Below are 17,069 nucleotides of genomic sequence, written 5' to 3'. Positions count from 1 at the left end.
TGTCTATAATAAGCAAAAAAGGATTAAAAATCTTTATTCGGTTTTCATTGAAGATCAATACAAAATTTTTAACTTTTTTTTCCATTCTCTTCTATTTCTCCTCTGTTTTCCTCCCTTCTCTGTTTCTTTTAACATAGTTTTTCTATATTTTCCGTTTGTTAAAACTAGTCTCTATACTTTTATTTTGGTATTGGGTATTTCTTGTGCGTTCTGTTTAATCTTCATTTTGATTAGTTTTTAATATATTTTCAACTTAAGGTAACAATTTTGTATTGATCTTCAATGAAAACCTAGAATAAAGATTTTTTAATCTTTTTTGCTTATTGTAAACAATTGTGAATTGGGGTTTTGATATCCTACACTTATTGTTGATGCTACACAATTGATCCAAAATGGATTATTATGGTGATTTTATAGAATTGCTTGGACATGATATTTCAATGATGATTCTCATGATACTAGTTAACCCTTCCGATCCCATTAGAGTTAACTTGATTTCTAGTTTTGGAACCAATTTGGTAAACAAATTAATGTCTTTGGTAGAATTTAGCTTGGTGTTCTATTATATATTGAAGAAGAATCAGATTGATTAATTCAATAAGATCAATTTTATTCATCTTGCAATAATAAAAACGGTCTTTGGATTTACACACGAGTATATAATCAAAGATAATTTTCTGTAACAAATAAAGAAATAAAAAAATTAAATTGTTCAAAAAAATAAAAGTATAGGGACTAGTTTTAACAAATAGAAAATATAAAAAAACTACATTAAAAGAAATGGAGAAGGAGAAAATAGAGGAGAAGTAGAAAAGAATGGAAAATTAAGGAAAAAAAGAAAGTTAAAAGAACATAAAAGAAAAGAACTAAATTGTTCAAAATGAAAAATATAGGGACCAATTTTATAATTTAACCTAAAATTTTTGTTTGAAATGATGATTTAATGTGCCAGATCAGCTTACTGTTACACTATTAACGGAAATTAATAGCTTAGTGACTAAAATGTTATAACACGAAAACGTAAGTGACTAAAATGTAACATTTCAAACATAAGTGACTAAAATGTAACCTAAGGTAAACAAAAGTGACTATTTTGATAGTTTACCCTTTTTTTAAAAGATAAAAATATGGTTGTAAACTAGAAAAAATGTAAAAGAAAAAAAATCTCCGTGACAATTTTACAACATAGAGAAGCGCACCGCTTGTTCACGGTGTCGTCTAACAAAATCACTCTTTTTAACTCCAATCCCAACCATTTTGTATCTTTCCTTCGACGGCCGATCTGTTTTACTGGTAGATCTTTCTTTAAAACTGAACTTTGAATCAGTTAACCACCAGCCATGGCGCCTCCAGCTCAGTCCCAACGATCACCGTCGCCGTCTCAACCTTCTGGGTAATTATAACAATTTCATGCTCCAATCCTTCAATTTTTGCTGCAATTTTGTCAATCTATTTTTTAATTTTTATCATTTCGAATTCTGATTTAGTGCTCTTTCTTTTTTTATGGAACTTTAATTAAGCGTTCTTATTATGGTTAACAGTAAAAGTGAAGTCTCCGATTTGAAACTCCAGCTCCGGCAACTTGCTGGAAGCCGAGCACCGGGTGTGGACGATTCGAAGCGAGAGCTTTTCAAAAAAGTGATCTCCTATATGACGATTGGAATCGATGTGTCCTCCCTCTTTGGTGAGATGGTGATGTGCTCGGCCACATCTGACATCGTTTTGAAGAAAATGTGTTACCTCTACGTCGGTAATTACGCCAAAGTGAACCCCGATCTCGCTCTCTTGACCATCAATTTCCTTCAAAGGGATTGCCGCGATGAAGATCCAATGATCCGAGGGCTAGCCTTGCGAAGCTTGTGTTCGTTGCGTGTGGCGAATCTGGTGGAGTATTTGGTAGGTCCGTTGGGATCCGGATTGAAAGATAGTAATAGTTACGTGAGAATGGTGGCGGTCATGGGAGTTTTGAAGCTTTATCATATCTCAGCTTCAACTTGTATTGATGCGGATTTTCCTTCCATACTGAAGCATTTGATGCTCCATGACTCAGATACTCAAGTGAGTGCTAGTTAAAAAGCTTGAATTGATTGTCTAACATTTTATTTTTGTTTGTAGATTAGCTTGTAGATTAATGAGTTATTTTTTTTATTAGGTGGTTGCAAATTGTTTGTCTGCATTACAAGAGATCTGGAGCGCGGAAGCTAGCACATCTGAAGAGGCATCGAGGGAAAGGGAAGCTTTGATTAGCAAGCCAGTCATATATTACCTATTGAATCGGTATGTTCCGTAGATAAAAATTGAAGAATCAATAGGAAAGTTCAATTCTTACTTTCTTGTTGTGATTATACTGTCATTTATGGTACTGTATATGTAATACTAAGTGCTATGATGTTATTAATTGAATGCTTCTAAATGGGTTTTTACGTGTAGGATCAAGGAATTTTGTGAATGGGCACAGTGCCTTGTGCTTGAGTTGGTAACTAAATATGTTCCGTCAGACAGCAGTGAGATTTTTGACATTATGAATCTCCTTGAAGATAGACTTCAGCATGCAAATGGCGCTGTTGTCTTAGCCACTATCAGAGTGTTTTTACAGTTAACCCTGTCCATGACTGATGTTCATCAACAGGTGCCTACCAACCTTTTTTATGTGACTCTTTAAAATGTGGCAAGTTGTTAAATTTCTACTTCAATCAAGCTATCTCCTAGCATGTTTACTATCAAGGAGGTGCTTTTCAGTTAATCTTGATCCTGCAATTCGTGCTTCTTTTGTTTGCCATCAATATCTTCCCCTTTCTTTTCTCTAAAACTGTATAAAGTTTGTAATTTAGTCATTAATTTCCTGTCATTGAAGAAAATCTGGGCATGTGTCTTCAACCCTGAATAATCATACATGGCCATCATATTATTAAACTATAATTGATTGTGTGTGATAGATTAGTAATACTCTTATACTAGTTTACGGAATCAGGAGTTTTCTAACGAAATTCTTTTGTTGTAAAGGTGTATGAACGTATCAAAGCACCGTTGTTGACCCTTGTTAGTTCAGGAAGCCCAGAACAGTCTTATGCAGTTTTAAGTCATCTACATCTCTTGGTTATGCGAGCACCTTATGTGTTCTCCTCAGACTACAAACATTTCTACTGCCAGTATAATGAACCATCTTATGTCAAACGATTGAAGCTTGAAATGTTGACTGCAGTGGCAAATGAGAGCAATACTTATGAGATAGGTGAGTAAACAACCTTAGTTTCTTTTGAGGGCCTCTTTAGAGAAGATGACATCAGTAAATTTTCAATGCTTCCTCTCAAATATTCTGATATGCATCATTGTTTACTAAATTTCAGTCACTGAGTTATGTGAGTATGCTGCAAATGTTGATATCCCAATTGCCCGAGAGTCAATCAGAGCCGTTGGCAAAATAGCACTACAGCAGTATGATGTTAATGCAATTGTCGATAGACTTCTTCAATTTCTTGAAATGGAGAAAGACTACGTGACTGCTGAAGCTCTGGTAATTAAATATTTATACCCCTACTCGATGTTTGGTCTCTTAAATATATGCATAACATTCCTCTATTTATGAGTTCTTTTATGCAGGTGCTTGTGAAAGATCTTCTTAGAAAATATCCTCAGTGGAGCCATGATTGCATTGCAGTGGTTGGGAACATAAGCAGCAAAAATGTACAGGAACCAAAAGCCAAGGCAGCTCTTATATGGATGTTGGGGGAATATTCTCAGGATATGCAAGATGCTCCTTATGTTTTGGAGAGTTTAGTTGAAAACTGGGATGAGGAGCATTCTGCTGAGGTAATCAACCTTCATGGATATTATCCAATGATTCCATGTTAAACCATGTTCTGTTTTTCTGAACCATTTCAGATTATAGTTTTTGTTTCTTAGAATCTCTCTTGTGAAGATAAAAAGAGGTTGTTGAGCCAGTTGATTCAACTTTCAGCTGTATCTATTATGGCATTTCTAACCCTTGTTGGGCCTCTGATGTTTTCATTCATGTCTTTCTACTGGATATGCTATGCTGCACACTTGTATATTTGATTCACGCAATATTATCACCTCCCCCTCTTCATTCCCTCTCCTTCCTAGCTGTGTCGTCTCTCATCTCATTCCACAACCAAGGACACTGCTGCTTTCTTGTTATTGTTAGATTGAGTATTTGTTTTCATTTGATAGTAGAATTTGGGCCTCTTTTTATACTGAATTTCTGAAAACTGGATTAAAAAATCTGTGTTATGAATTGCTTCATTTACTTGGTTGATGGAATATGGCATTCTACAGGTTCGTTTACATCTTCTCACTGCTGTGATGAAGTGCTTTTTCAAAAGGCCTCCTGAGACCCAAAGTGCATTGGGAGCTGCATTGGCTGCAGGTATTGCTGATTTTCACCAGGTATGAATGTCTTTTTATTTCTTCTTTTTTCCCGGCTCTTACATCTATAGTACTGTTTGAGTTGTCAAGTTCTTTTCTGGAAACGATAATTGATCCTTCAGCTTGACTGCAGGATGTTCATGACAGAGCGCTATTCTACTATAGGATTTTACGGTATAATGTATCTGTAGCTGAACGCGTGGTGAACCCTCCAAAGCAAGCTGTTTCTGTTTTTGCTGATACTCAAAGCAGTGAAATTAAAGATAGGATATTTGATGAATTTAACAGTTTATCTGTCTTATACCAGAAGGTAACTACTAGCTTCTCCCAACCTTTTGTTATAGGTATTTTTCTATTTTAGACCATTTTAAAGCTCTTGCGATGGGCTGTTAAAGCATCCAAACTGCGTATTAAAGGGGGAAAAATATAAGGCTTGTATCAGAAGGAGTTTGCCTTGGTTCAAGTTGGGCCAAAATGCCCGCAATGAAAATGCTATTCAAGCATTGTGACCTAAAAACTACTTGGCAATGAGGACCAGTCTGGATATTAATTCTAAAAGATACCTAAACAAAGTTTATTTGGGACATTACACTATTTAACACTCCCCTAGATGTGTAGGCTTGATTCCTTCGAAACCACTAGATCAAGATGTTTAAGCAAAATGGGGCTCCCTATGTAGGTCTTATTTACTTGATCTCTCATGCACAAGTCACTTAGTTGTGAACTTAAGAGTGAATGAGTTTTTTCTTTCCATACATTTTTAAATGAGTTAAGGTATTACTTAACAAAATACTTGCGTTTCTTAAGTCATTCTTCCCTTTTGTCAATTCCTTATCTTGCATCATTGTCAAATCTAACAACCAATGGAAGATCTACCAACGATGCTCATGGAATGGACTTGCAACTTATCATCTTTCTGTGATAGCTGTGAAACAAATTGCGACAACTTCGTTTTGTTTACCGTTAAGAGCCGAACAATTGACTGCTCTAATAACAGCTTTGTGCCTCTCCAATCATTTTCTTAATTTTATGCAAAATTTTCATTCTGCTATTAAACATTTTAGTATATTACATGTAATTGCTTCTCATTTTAGAAACCTAGGTTCTTCTGGTGTGTTACTCAAATCATAAAGGAATCGAGGTTAACTGATATTCATAAATATCTGCAGCCATCTTACATGTTTACAGACAAGGAGCACAGGGGTCCACTTGAGTTTGCAGATGAACTTGGAAATCTATCTATTGGTGAAGCAGCAAATAATGTTGTTCCTACTCAGATGGTGGAGGAAAACGACAAGGATCTGCTTTTAACTACTTCAGAGAAAGAAGAAACTAAAGGTTCACGCAATAATGGTTCTGCTTATAGTGTTCCTTATGATGGTTCGTCTACATCCGTCTTTGCCTCACAAACACAGATAGAGTCGGCAGTTTCAAATCCCACCTTGGCAGGCCATTCTCCTCAAGCAAGCTTCGCAATTGACGATCTTCTTGGTCTTGGCATACCAGCAGCACCTGCTGTCCTGTCTCCTCCTCAATTGAAGCTTAACACAAAAGCTGCTCTAGATCCAAGCACATTTCAGCAGAAGTGGCGCCAATTGCCCGTTGCTTTGTCCCAGGTTTGCTTCTGAACATTAAAACCTTTTATTGGCTAAACAATATGCGAGGATGCTTCTGTTTTAGTACTATATTTTATTTCCCGAACTTTTTTGTTTCTAGCTGATGACCACTTATGCTATGATAAAAAACTAGATCACCATTTAATCCCTAGGATGTAAACCATGTCTGGTCCCTTATGTCAGCTCTTAAGTCATGGAGCAGAAACTGTGGTTATATGTTCACTCCCTTCTTAGAACTCAACATGTCTTTAATTAATGCAGGAAATCTCGGTAAGCCCTCAAGGTGTTGCAGCATTGACAGCTCCTCAAGCTTTACTTCGACACATGCAAAGCCATTCCATCCACTGCATAGCGTCAGGTGGCCAATCCCCTAACTTCAAGTTTTTCTTCTTTGCACAAAAATTCGAGGAATCATCTAATTACCTTGTCGAATGTGTAATCAACACATCATCGGCCAAAGCGCAAGTAAAGATCAAAGCCGACGATCAAAATACATCTCAGGATTTCTCAACACTTTTCGAATCAGCCTTGTCCAAATTTGGTACTTCATGAACCCTAAATCTGTTCTTCATTTAATGCCTATGGGTAAGATGTTCTGAATAGGTTTTTTTTTTATTGAAATTTCTTTTTTCCTTTTTGGAAGAAATTGAACTGAATTGTTTTTGCAGAGAGGATTGTGAAAACTCTTTTTTTTTTTTTTACCTTTCTTTTTTGTAGTTGTAGATGTCTGTGAATGTAATTTGAAATGTACATTTTCTTTTAATTTCCATCATAATTCAGTTATTATATATATTTTTGAAACCTCAAATTTAAAATTCCGTTAATAAATGTGATTCCAGAATAGGAATGAATGATGCCTATACTTCAATAGTAAAGTCTTAGATAGCAAATTTGGCACTCTTTATATGTAAATCTATATATATATTTTTCTTATTTTAAACACGATGCGTACTAAATTTATTTAATTGCTAGTGTAGTATCGGTAAATGGTAGAAGGTTAAGGTTTTAGGATTTTAATGTTTTAGTTTTAAATTTATTTTAATAAATCAGAGGATATTACGCCTTTATTCGGCAAATTTATATTGATTTAATGAAATAATATATTTTAACAGATTCAGAAATCTTGTGAAAAAAGGAGGATTTCACGGATTTAAATTTAGATATTTCAAAATTGTAAATATTCAATCGACTATCATCCTAGAGACTTTTCTTTTCTTTTTTTAAAAAGAAAACCGTACAGATATAATATCTCACTGTTAAAAGAGAATTATCAAAATCATTTATCAAGAGGAATGAGATAACAGAATAACAATGATCACTTGTATCCCAAAGGGTTCAAGAAGTCCTTCAATGGAGCATAAATTTTCTTCCTTTCTTTTTTCAATTCTCCAAAACTAGCATAGATATCTATTTCACCATGTATATGCACAATGATGCCAAACACAGTCCTTCAGTGCATCAACATCAAAATTCTCAATAAATGTATTAACCTTCATCCTTTTTCTCCTTTGAATGTATCAAAGAATTTAGCCATTGCTTCCATGGAGCATCCTCTTGTTGTTCGATCCATGACAAGAAACAACTATCCAACAAGCAGAACATGTTTACATATAGAAGTTGGTATCTCACCGGTATATATCGGAAATTTGCGACTTGAACAATTGGCCATAGCCCTCCTTCGAGAATTAATGCCGGTACAAAATCCCTCTTTACATCTTCTTTGATTTGGGGAACACTCTTTCCCGCAGAAAATCCCATGTAAGTAAAAAACACAAGTAAATCCAATGGCCCGAAGATAAACCCGTCGACTGCAACTTTAGTAGCCACGAAACGAAAAGAATAGGGTCGTAAACGAAGTCCAAACCTTATGCATCGGTCCAAAACTTCGTACCTATAAATGTTACCATAAAATTTTAGAAGAGTTTCCAACAAAAAGGTTTGCATATAGAACAGCAGCCAATCCAAAAATAAAAATAAAAGGAAAAAGCGGCCACCATGAACCATCTTTAGGTTCCGTAATAAGCCCCTTATGTATTGTAAATCACTAAATCTTACGTGCATTGTAGTTTCCTAATGCACGATGAATCATATGATGCAAGCTCGGAGATATGCAAGTAAGCAGTAAACATCAGCATAATGTGACCTTAACATTATTTAACCAAGTAATCCATGGTGATAGGTAGATGATTACCAGTAATGTCCGACTGGTCCAACAAATCCGAACCCAAACAAACTTGTTGTAGCCACACGTTTCCAATTAACCTTTAATTCTTTATCCTTTTCCTGATACAAAAAATAAAAATAAAAAATCTTTCTTACTAAATAGAAATAAGCAGATTAATGCTAAAATACTCACAAAATTAAAGATGAGATTATACACAAGGCAGAATGCAAATTTTCCATTGTGGACATATATATTACAATAGTTAAATTATTTCAAAGTGGTGAACTTTTGTCAACAGGAATAATGGGGATAGGATCTAAGGTAACTCTAAAATCATGTTCTTCATTGCATCTATGCTACTAAGATTATAGTATGAGTACTTGTACAACATGATTATGTTCAATCATTGGATAATGGGGATAGGATCTAAGGTAACTCTAAAATCTTGAAGGGTCATATACGTAGGAAATGAGTGTTGGACACAGGTACTTCAAGAAAGAAAACGAAGAGTTGTATTAACATAGCATTGCATTGCAGATTGCAGCTAGACAAGTGCTGAATGATGAAAAACAGCAGCCATAAAATTGAAGCTCCCATCACAAAAAGAAACCATCTTTTATGCATGTAAGCGATAAACAAAAATAGAAAAACTCTCCTTTTTTAAAGGATTCAAACCAAGAAAAATTGTAATAAATCACTCAAAATTCCTTACTTATCTCTCAGCAGGTATAATTCTAGTCTCTCTTCAAAGGGGAGTGTATACACACACACACACACACACACACATATATATGGCTTGTTCTAAATGTTCATAAAACTGGCAGACTAAAAGCAAAATCAACAAGAATCAACAGATAAACCTCAATAACAGAGAAAAATGTCAAAACTGTACCCAAAAACAGTGGTTATAAGCTCAATTTCCATAAAGAAGCTACCAATTTTATCAAGAGAAGAAAAAGCATATATGCAGCAATAAAAACCAACCCTTTTTCTATTACAACAATAATTCAATGGCATCAAGAACAATAACAAGATTCACCAGAAACCAAACAAATCAAACTCAAAGAAGAGCAGGATAGAATGGAGAAATTAAAGACTACCCATAATGTTAAAAGTAGTAAATATGATGGTACCTGCAAATGATGGTGTTTTTTGGCAGTAGAGTGAGTAATAGTTTGAGCAGCTATGTCACCAAAACCCCAAATCAAGCCTGAGCTTAAAACCTGTGTCTTCACTGGGTGGATTGCTAAGCAATTTTGATACCATTTCCACAACTTCAACATTTCTTTTCTTTTACAACAGAAATGAACAAACAGAGATCAAGAAAAAATGAAAAAAGAAATGATCATTCAGATCTAATGTTTAGTTACAGGGTTTCATTTTACACAGTGAGATAATGAAATCAAAGAAAGATTATTTCTTTTTCTTTCAAAAACAAATTCCTTTTCAGGGAAGTCTATGAAATATAAAAATGGTTAATGTTTTTTTTGCTTCTTCGCCTTCTTCCCTGGGAACTGTAGGTGGGCCAGAATTTGTCAAATCTTTGCTTTAGAAAAAAAGTATTCTTTGTTCTGTTTTTGGGTTTTAGAATATTGAAACTATTAAAATTCCAGAGCCAGCCCAGCCCTGTCAAACCTGGACCTTTCTTTCTCCATGGATAATAATATTCTACCACTTTTTCCGATTCCAAATTGCTGTTAAATTATTTTGATTAGACTTGTAAGTGTGAAATTTGAAATAAAAAAATATTTTAATAGGTATGTAATTAAGGTATTGTAATAAATTTGAATTTATTAAAATAATTTTAACAGTGTTATGGAATTTTAAAATCTGAAAAATAGAGATAATAAATTCTTATAAATAAAAGTACAAAAACTAAATTTTAAATTTAAAAAGAATAAAATGATTTATATAACATATTTTAAATTAAATTCATTACTTAAATAATATGATTTTATGCAAGTATGTGAAAATAGTAAGTAGAAATTACATATATATATTATAAATATGTTTAGGGTATAAAATTTTGAAATTAATTTAATTTAATGAATTTAATTTCTACTATTTAATAGAAATTGGATTTTTTAAATATAAAATTAAAAATAATTAAATTTACAACTTACAATATTAATACTAAGAAATTCAACAAATAAGTGAATAAAAATTTTCATGAGAAAGAAGGAAACAAAATAAAAAGGAATCATGTATGAAAAAAATAAATAAAAAGAAAGCACTAAAAATTTTCAGCCCCACTTTGTGGTTTTCTTATCACCATATCTTTGATGTTTTTTTTGTGGGTGAGTAGATAATATTTTAGCTTTCAAAAAATAAAAATAGATAACACATTTTAATGCATTCCAAGAAAAAAGCCTCCATACTTCCACCATTCAGTAACCTCTGTTTCATTCTCTCACATTTTTTTTTCAATAATCCAAGATTTCAGCCCCCATCACCCCAGGTACTATTCTCTCACCATTTTTTGATTGCTCAGCAGCACTGCTCATTTTTCTTTCTGGGCTTGAATTAAGCTGTTTGGCATCGCTATCTGATTTCCCTTGCTCTTCTTGGTTTTGTGAAGTATGTATATTATATGTCTGTGTTATGTGGTTATCTTTGTCTGATCTATGTTTCCATTTTCATGAAGTAGCCCACTTGATTGCTTGTATTCAATCCAGTTTCGTATGTTTATGTGGATGGGATTAAAGTAATTTCGATCTCTGCTTTAGGTTTCGTTAGTCGATTGATTTACTGTTTTTTTCTTGTGTTTCTAGTACTGAGATTTTCATGTGGTAGTTCACTTCCACATTGCTCCACTTATGGATCAACAACATCAATCTCATTGCCCGGCCTGCATGAAAAAGGAAAGCTGCAGAACAGTACGGTCCCGGACTAAGCTAATGAACATCCTAATAGAAAGAGGAAAACCCCAAGAAGCTCTGTCTATTTTCGACTGTTTGATCGAAGGAGGGCATAGACCATCTTTGATTACATACACAACTCTCTTGGCAGCCTTAACTATCCAGAAGAACTTCGGTTCCATACATTCTATCATCTCTCAGGTCGAAGAAAACGGAATGAAACCCGACTCGATTTTTTTCAATGCTGTTATAAATGCTTTCTCTGAATGTGGAAATATAGAAGAAGCCATGGAGACTTTTTGGAAGATGAGGGAAAGTGGACTGAAACCCACTACTAGCACTTATAACACGCTAATCAAAGGGTACGGGATTGCCGGTAAGCCCGAAGAATCTGTTAAACTGGTAGACCTAATGTTGCAGGAGGGGAATGTCAAACCCAATCTCCGAACCTATAATGTACTTGTCCGAGCATGGTGCAAAAAGAACAACATGACAGAAGCTTGGAATGCGGTTAATAAGATGATTGCCTTCGGAATGCAACCAGATGCTGTTACCTACAATACCATAGCGACCGCTTATTCACAGAATCAAGAGACTGAGCGAGCCGAAGGTGTGAGTTTAGAGATGCAGAAAAATGGTGTGCAGCCTAATGAGAGAACTTGTGGCATCATTATCGGTGGATATTGTAAAGAAGGTAAGATCAAGGAGGCCTTGAGGTTTGTATATAGGATGAAGGAACTCGGCGTCTGTCCTAATCTCGTGATGTTCAATGGATTGATCAAAGGTTTTGTTGACATCATGGACAGAGATGGGGTTGATGAGGTAAGTAAACCAATGCAGGATTTTATGACTTGTGCAAATTTTGAGATCTGATATATGCTAATACGAGGCTTGTCATCCGAAGAACATGAATAAATACTTACCTTTGATCTGCAGGTACTTTCTTTGATGGAAGAATCTAGGGTCAAACCCGATGTTATAACTTTTAGCACCATTATGAATGCATGGAGTTCAGCAGGATTTATGGGTAAATGCAGGGAAATATTTGATGACATGGTGAAAGCAGGAATACAGCCTGACATTCATGCCTATAGCATTCTTGCTAAAGGTTATGTGCGAGCACAAGAACCGGATAAAGCCGAAGAACTTCTAACAATCATGATTGAATCAGAAGCATCCCCTAATGTTGTGATCTTTACTACCGTTATCAGTGGCTGGTGCAGTGCCGGTAGAATGGATCAGGCAATTAAGATTTTCTACCAAATGTGTGAATATGGAGTATCTCCCAATTTGAAAACCTTTGAGACCTTAATATGTGGATATAGTGAAGCCAAACAACCATGGAAAGCAGAAGAACTTCTCCAAGTAATGAAAGAGTTTGAGGTTCGGCCCGAGAAATCAACCATATTCCTTATTGCCGAAGCTTGGCGCGCCTCTGGATTGTCAAAAGAAGCAAACAGAATTCTGGGTTCGGTTCATAGCAAGGAAATGAAAATCGAGACAACAAAAGAGATACCAACCGAAAGCTTAGAGAAACTATATCACAGGCAAACTACAATGCCCTCACATTCAAGTCTCTTACAGATTCCAAACATGGTTACAGATGATCAAAAGTGGTCAGCTCTGTCTCTTCGAAAAGGTCGCATGGTGCTAAGAGATGCCGATCCTCCGTTGGATTGCTCGTGGCTTGTTACAAAATCGAAGCACATTCCGTTGGGCTGTAAATTTAGAGCAAGGTGTCCCATTGTTTGCCAGAAGCAATGCCAACAGCAGCTCGGAATATATGGTCAGCTTACACATTCATGTACAGTTGTTTTTCTTAACTGAGTAAAAAAAAGACACTAATGAGCTTCTGCTATTAAAGTCATGATTTCATTTCTCTAAAGAAACAGAAATTCGTCATCAAAATACTTCAAGATTTGTAAAGAGAGCTCTTTCACATTGACGAACTACTTTATTCCTTTTGTTTTGCTGAGAAATGCAAGTAAATATTGTTCTTTGTATCTGTTTACAATCTTAATCTTTTGTGTGCGAATATTTTATGTTGGAATTTTGCAGTGTAGTATATGGAAAAATCGGTTTAGATCGAATTAACCGATAGATGTTTTCGAGTTGGTTTGATTAAATCAATCTTATGGTAGTTAAAGTGGTTTTTTAAGTGGTCAAAATAATATAAGTTGGTCGGTTATCGATTATGAATTTTCATAATAAAAATATCTATTTTATCATTTTAAATATTTTTATAATATATAAAAATAAAATATATTCGATGATGAGTTCTCTTCCTAGCCAACTTAATGAAACCATCTAATTTTGCATTCAATATGATGAATGTGTACGGAAAACTTGACCCATGAGTAGTATTATTTAGATATTTAGATCGAACTTATATTCCAAAATTATTATTGAAAAAATTCATATGATTAAACTTAGACGGATTAGAGATATGGTTAATGAAAAAATACTCTCTAATGCAAATTAATCGCAGCTGAACAAAGAAATCAAGGATAAAAGAGCATGGTTTTTTTCTTTTGAAGGGGATAAAATAGAATGATATTTACTAAATAATTTCCGTTTTAATTTTCATATCTCAATAAGAATCTCATCTAATAATATTAAAAAAATTTAAATGAGGGTATTTTGGCCATTAAGAATTGACTTTTATATCGATATAATATATTAGAATTTGAGAAAAGTTGGAAAATAATTTTTTCATGAGGTAAACGCTGTCAATTTGGAAAAACGCAAGCGCAAACAGAGATCGCATTAGGTTATCTTCTTCTTTTTCTTTTTTTTTTTTTTTGCAATTTCCTTCAACTGAAAGGGGAAAATAACCCTAATTTTGTCTCTGGATTGGTCTCCCAAGTGAGGAAAGGGAGAAAAAGAAAGAAACTTTGAAGAAAAAAAATGGTGTTTTACTTCAAAGCCCGACCAGAGGTTGGCGATTACACAATTTTCATGGGTCTCGACAAGTACGAGAACGAGGAACTCATTAAATACGGCTTTCCCGAAGACATTTGGTAAATTCGAATTGCCTTTCAAGTTACAATAAAAAATTCCTGAAAATTCTTCATTTGTGCTATAAATTAAGTATTTAGGGTTATTTTTTTCTCTTATAACTCTGCATGAAATTTGGTGATTGAATTTATTTTGTTGCAGGTTCCATGTTGATAAAATGTCTTCTGCTCATGTTTATGTAAGACTTCATAAAGGTCAAACCATTGATGATATAAGCGAAGGTTTGCTTGAAGATTGTGCTCAGCTTGTTAAAGCTAATTCCATCCAAGGTTTATTTTAATTTCATCAATTCCTTTTATATATATATAATTTGTATATGTTTGATAATAAGTGGCAACCTTCTTTTTTGTTTTAATTGTTATGTGAGATTAGGGAACAAAGTGAACAATGTTGATGTTGTTTACACTCCATGGTCCAATTTGAAGAAAACTCCTTCCATGGACGTTGGCCAAGTTGGCTTTCACAATTCCAAGATGGTGAGCTTCTTTATTACTTCGATTATTATTTCTACTTTTGTTCATCTTTAATGTTTGTCTGATTTTATCGCATGATTTAGGTTCGGACAGTGAGAGTGGAGAAGCGTATAAATGAGATAGTTAACAGGTTGAACAAGACTAAAGTGGAAAGGAAACCTGATTTGAAAGGTATGCATATCTCTGCAGTTTCATTTTTCGCTGCAACTTAGGACTTGTATTATCATTGTCTATGAAAGAAATTTGGTGGCATGCATTAATGTCGTTTTTTCCATTTGCATTTTCTTGGCTATGCTGCATTAACTGTATTGTTTTTTTAAATTCAAATTGTTTTGTTTGTTCTTGATGTAACTAATGCAGCATAATATAATATGTTATTGCAGCTGAGAGAGAAGCTGTTAATGCCGCAGAAAGGGCAGAGAGAAAGCAACAGCTAAGGGAAAAAGTGAGCCACTTTTTCTTTATCTGTTTTTAACTTATTTCTTAGGTTTGATACTGGCTATTGGTGACATCAGCTGATGGTTTTGTTCGAGTATGCTATAGAACATAAATATTCTAAATGGTTGCAGCATGAAAAATGAAAGTTACCCTACTGGATTTTGTTTAGGATAAAAGTTGTTATACCGTACTGGATTCATGAAGGGCAGAACTGCATGAGCAATTATTGCACATATAAATTTTAATCTCAATAAACATATATGTATGATGTTGTTGTTCTATATACATAATGATATATTTGGATTATGTTTCTTGTCCAGTTTCTTAAACCAAATACATTGTATTATAATAAAAATAAAGTAAATGACTGTAAACTATGATCAGAATGGCACGATGTTTCAATGGACTTATATTCAGCTTCACTTTGCTGCTAATAATTCAGATATTTACGATGAGATCAAAGAAGTTCTAGTAGTTTTGTTGATGTTGCTTACTAAATACTTATACTATAGGTGCTAAATGCTGGGATTATAGTCTCATCCTTTGACCTCATACGAACATTGTTATTTGGATAACTAAAATGAAAATCCATTTGATTTCTCTGGCAGAAACGACATGAGGAACTACAAAGGCTTGAAAAGGAAAGACAAGCAGAGATAAGAAGCTACAAGGGTCTCATGGTCTCTGAAAAGATGACCTCAAACAAACAAATTGCTACAACAAGCAAATCTTTGCAGGAACTTGAAGAGGATTTTATGTGAACATATTGGTATTTCAATGCCAATGAGCAGCCAAAAACATACTGCCTGTAAAAGGAAAACGGCGGTTTGATGTTACTTTTATTATTGTTATTATTACTATTGCAAGCTTGAAGTTGTTTGCCTCAATAATAAGCTACCAAAAAATAGGCTACAAGAATTGGAACAAACTTACTAGGTTGAGGGTGAGGGGAATGAACTTCTGTTGTAATTGGCAATATATTCTACTAAACGTGATTGTTAACTCAATTGCTGGTTTACTTCAATTTAACACATAATTCTGATTGCAAATCTGCAAATCATCATGCCATGTTACTATGGTTTTGTTTTTGTTTTGCTTGTCCTTGCCATAAGTTCATTGGTGCCATCAAGGGATGCAAAAGGGTTGGACATTCTTACTGCATATTAAATGCTGACAAATTTTATATTGTTGTGCTTGGTGCTTGTTCCAGAAATGATGATTAGTGTGGTCTGACTTGGTTTTGGTGATGGTGTTTTGCTTCTTTGTTGCCAAGTTTCGTATTTCTTCTTGTTTATAGAGAAATTTTGGTTAATGAAGCATGCGTGATAGCTTATTGTAGGTTCTAATGGATTATTTATGTTGCTTTACCTTTTCATTTTTTTATTATTATTACTACTACTACAAAGCAACACTCATTTATGAATCTCTTAAATTATTGAATAAAGAAAATATGGTATGAAAAAAATAAAGAATTTTTTTGAAAGTGATACTAGTATAATCAAAGTACAAATACAAATATATGTTCAAGTAACCACAAGTGTTAAATTGTTATAACACAAGCAGATCACAAAGTAAAATTAAACTATTACAACAGAAAAATAGATTAAGAACATGTATTATATAAATTAAAGATGACAAACCAAACGATAAAATACTAGGTATTGTAATAAGAGTCGGATTGTATTTTGCTCATTTACTCAATAAATAAGAACAAATTGGTCCTTTTGTTATAAATTTAATTTATTTATAATGTTTGCAATTGGTCATTGTACATTAACATTAAGTACATGAGTGACATGCAACGTGGAATTGTTTACTTGTTTTATCACCATGTTAGTTTTAATAGTAAAATCGGATGGAATTTTTAATAGAAAGGACTGATTTGTTATTTGATCTAATTTACAAAATTAATTTCTCTATTTTTAAATAAAGAGATAAAATACAATCTAACTCTTAATAAAAAAACTTCCAAAATATTTTTACTCAAATTAAATTAAATCTCATACATAATAATCATACTTGATAAAGACTCGAAGATCTAATCATATAATTATATACGATAAATTCCAAACTTGAATATTCAAAATCAAGAGTATGGTTTTTACCAACTGCACTA

The 17,069-nt window shown here is 33.8% G+C and overlaps 4 protein-coding genes across 5 annotated transcripts; 3 read left to right on the top strand and 1 right to left on the bottom strand.

Moving 5' to 3' along the window:
• The first annotated feature begins 1,150 nt into the window (after positions 1–1,150).
• LOC105792997 (beta-adaptin-like protein A) lies at positions 1,151–6,862 on the top strand. The gene is made up of 11 exons (XM_052635117.1): positions 1,151–1,393; positions 1,542–2,058; positions 2,153–2,277; positions 2,431–2,629; positions 3,004–3,232; positions 3,348–3,514; positions 3,601–3,810; positions 4,297–4,407; positions 4,520–4,696; positions 5,556–6,002; positions 6,264–6,862. The coding sequence occupies exons 1-11, from the start codon at positions 1,341–1,343 to the stop codon at positions 6,552–6,554; spliced, it is 2,526 nt and encodes an 841-aa protein (XP_052491077.1). The 5' UTR covers positions 1,151–1,340; the 3' UTR covers positions 6,555–6,862.
• A 396-nt stretch (positions 6,863–7,258) lies between these two features.
• LOC105792996 (uncharacterized) lies at positions 7,259–9,691 on the bottom strand. The gene is made up of 3 exons (XM_012621899.2): positions 9,300–9,691; positions 8,194–8,285; positions 7,259–7,893 (listed from the first exon to the last, which is right to left on the bottom strand). The coding sequence occupies exons 1-3, from the start codon at positions 9,447–9,449 to the stop codon at positions 7,488–7,490; spliced, it is 648 nt and encodes a 215-aa protein (XP_012477353.1). The 5' UTR covers positions 9,450–9,691; the 3' UTR covers positions 7,259–7,487.
• Positions 9,692–10,459: 768 nt separating this feature from the next.
• LOC105792995 (pentatricopeptide repeat-containing protein At5g25630) lies at positions 10,460–13,027 on the top strand. Its single transcript, XM_012621897.2, has 3 exons — positions 10,460–10,624; positions 10,938–11,846; positions 11,961–13,027. Exons 2-3 carry the CDS (start codon positions 10,983–10,985, stop codon positions 12,849–12,851), a joined length of 1,755 nt encoding a protein of 584 aa, XP_012477351.1. The 5' UTR covers positions 10,460–10,624; positions 10,938–10,982; the 3' UTR covers positions 12,852–13,027.
• Positions 13,028–13,696: 669 nt separating this feature from the next.
• LOC105792994 (uncharacterized) lies at positions 13,697–16,002 on the top strand. 2 transcript variants are annotated; one of them, XM_012621896.2, is made up of 7 exons: positions 13,697–13,794; positions 13,891–14,044; positions 14,184–14,311; positions 14,415–14,518; positions 14,599–14,686; positions 14,899–14,960; positions 15,562–16,002. In XM_012621896.2, the coding sequence occupies exons 2-7, from the start codon at positions 13,932–13,934 to the stop codon at positions 15,712–15,714; spliced, it is 648 nt and encodes a 215-aa protein (XP_012477350.1). In that variant the 5' UTR covers positions 13,697–13,794; positions 13,891–13,931; the 3' UTR covers positions 15,715–16,002. The 2 variants fall into 2 exon arrangements, with proteins under 2 accessions (XP_012477350.1, XP_012477348.1); XM_012621894.2 differs by having other exon boundaries at positions 13,726–14,044.
• The last annotated feature ends 1,067 nt before the right edge of the window (positions 16,003–17,069 follow it).

This window comes from Gossypium raimondii, chromosome 8 (genome assembly GCF_025698545.1).
Source record: "Gossypium raimondii isolate GPD5lz chromosome 8, ASM2569854v1, whole genome shotgun sequence".
Taxonomy (NCBI): Eukaryota; Viridiplantae; Streptophyta; class Magnoliopsida; order Malvales; family Malvaceae; genus Gossypium; species Gossypium raimondii.
This window is presented reverse-complemented; position numbering and strand designations above follow the sequence as displayed.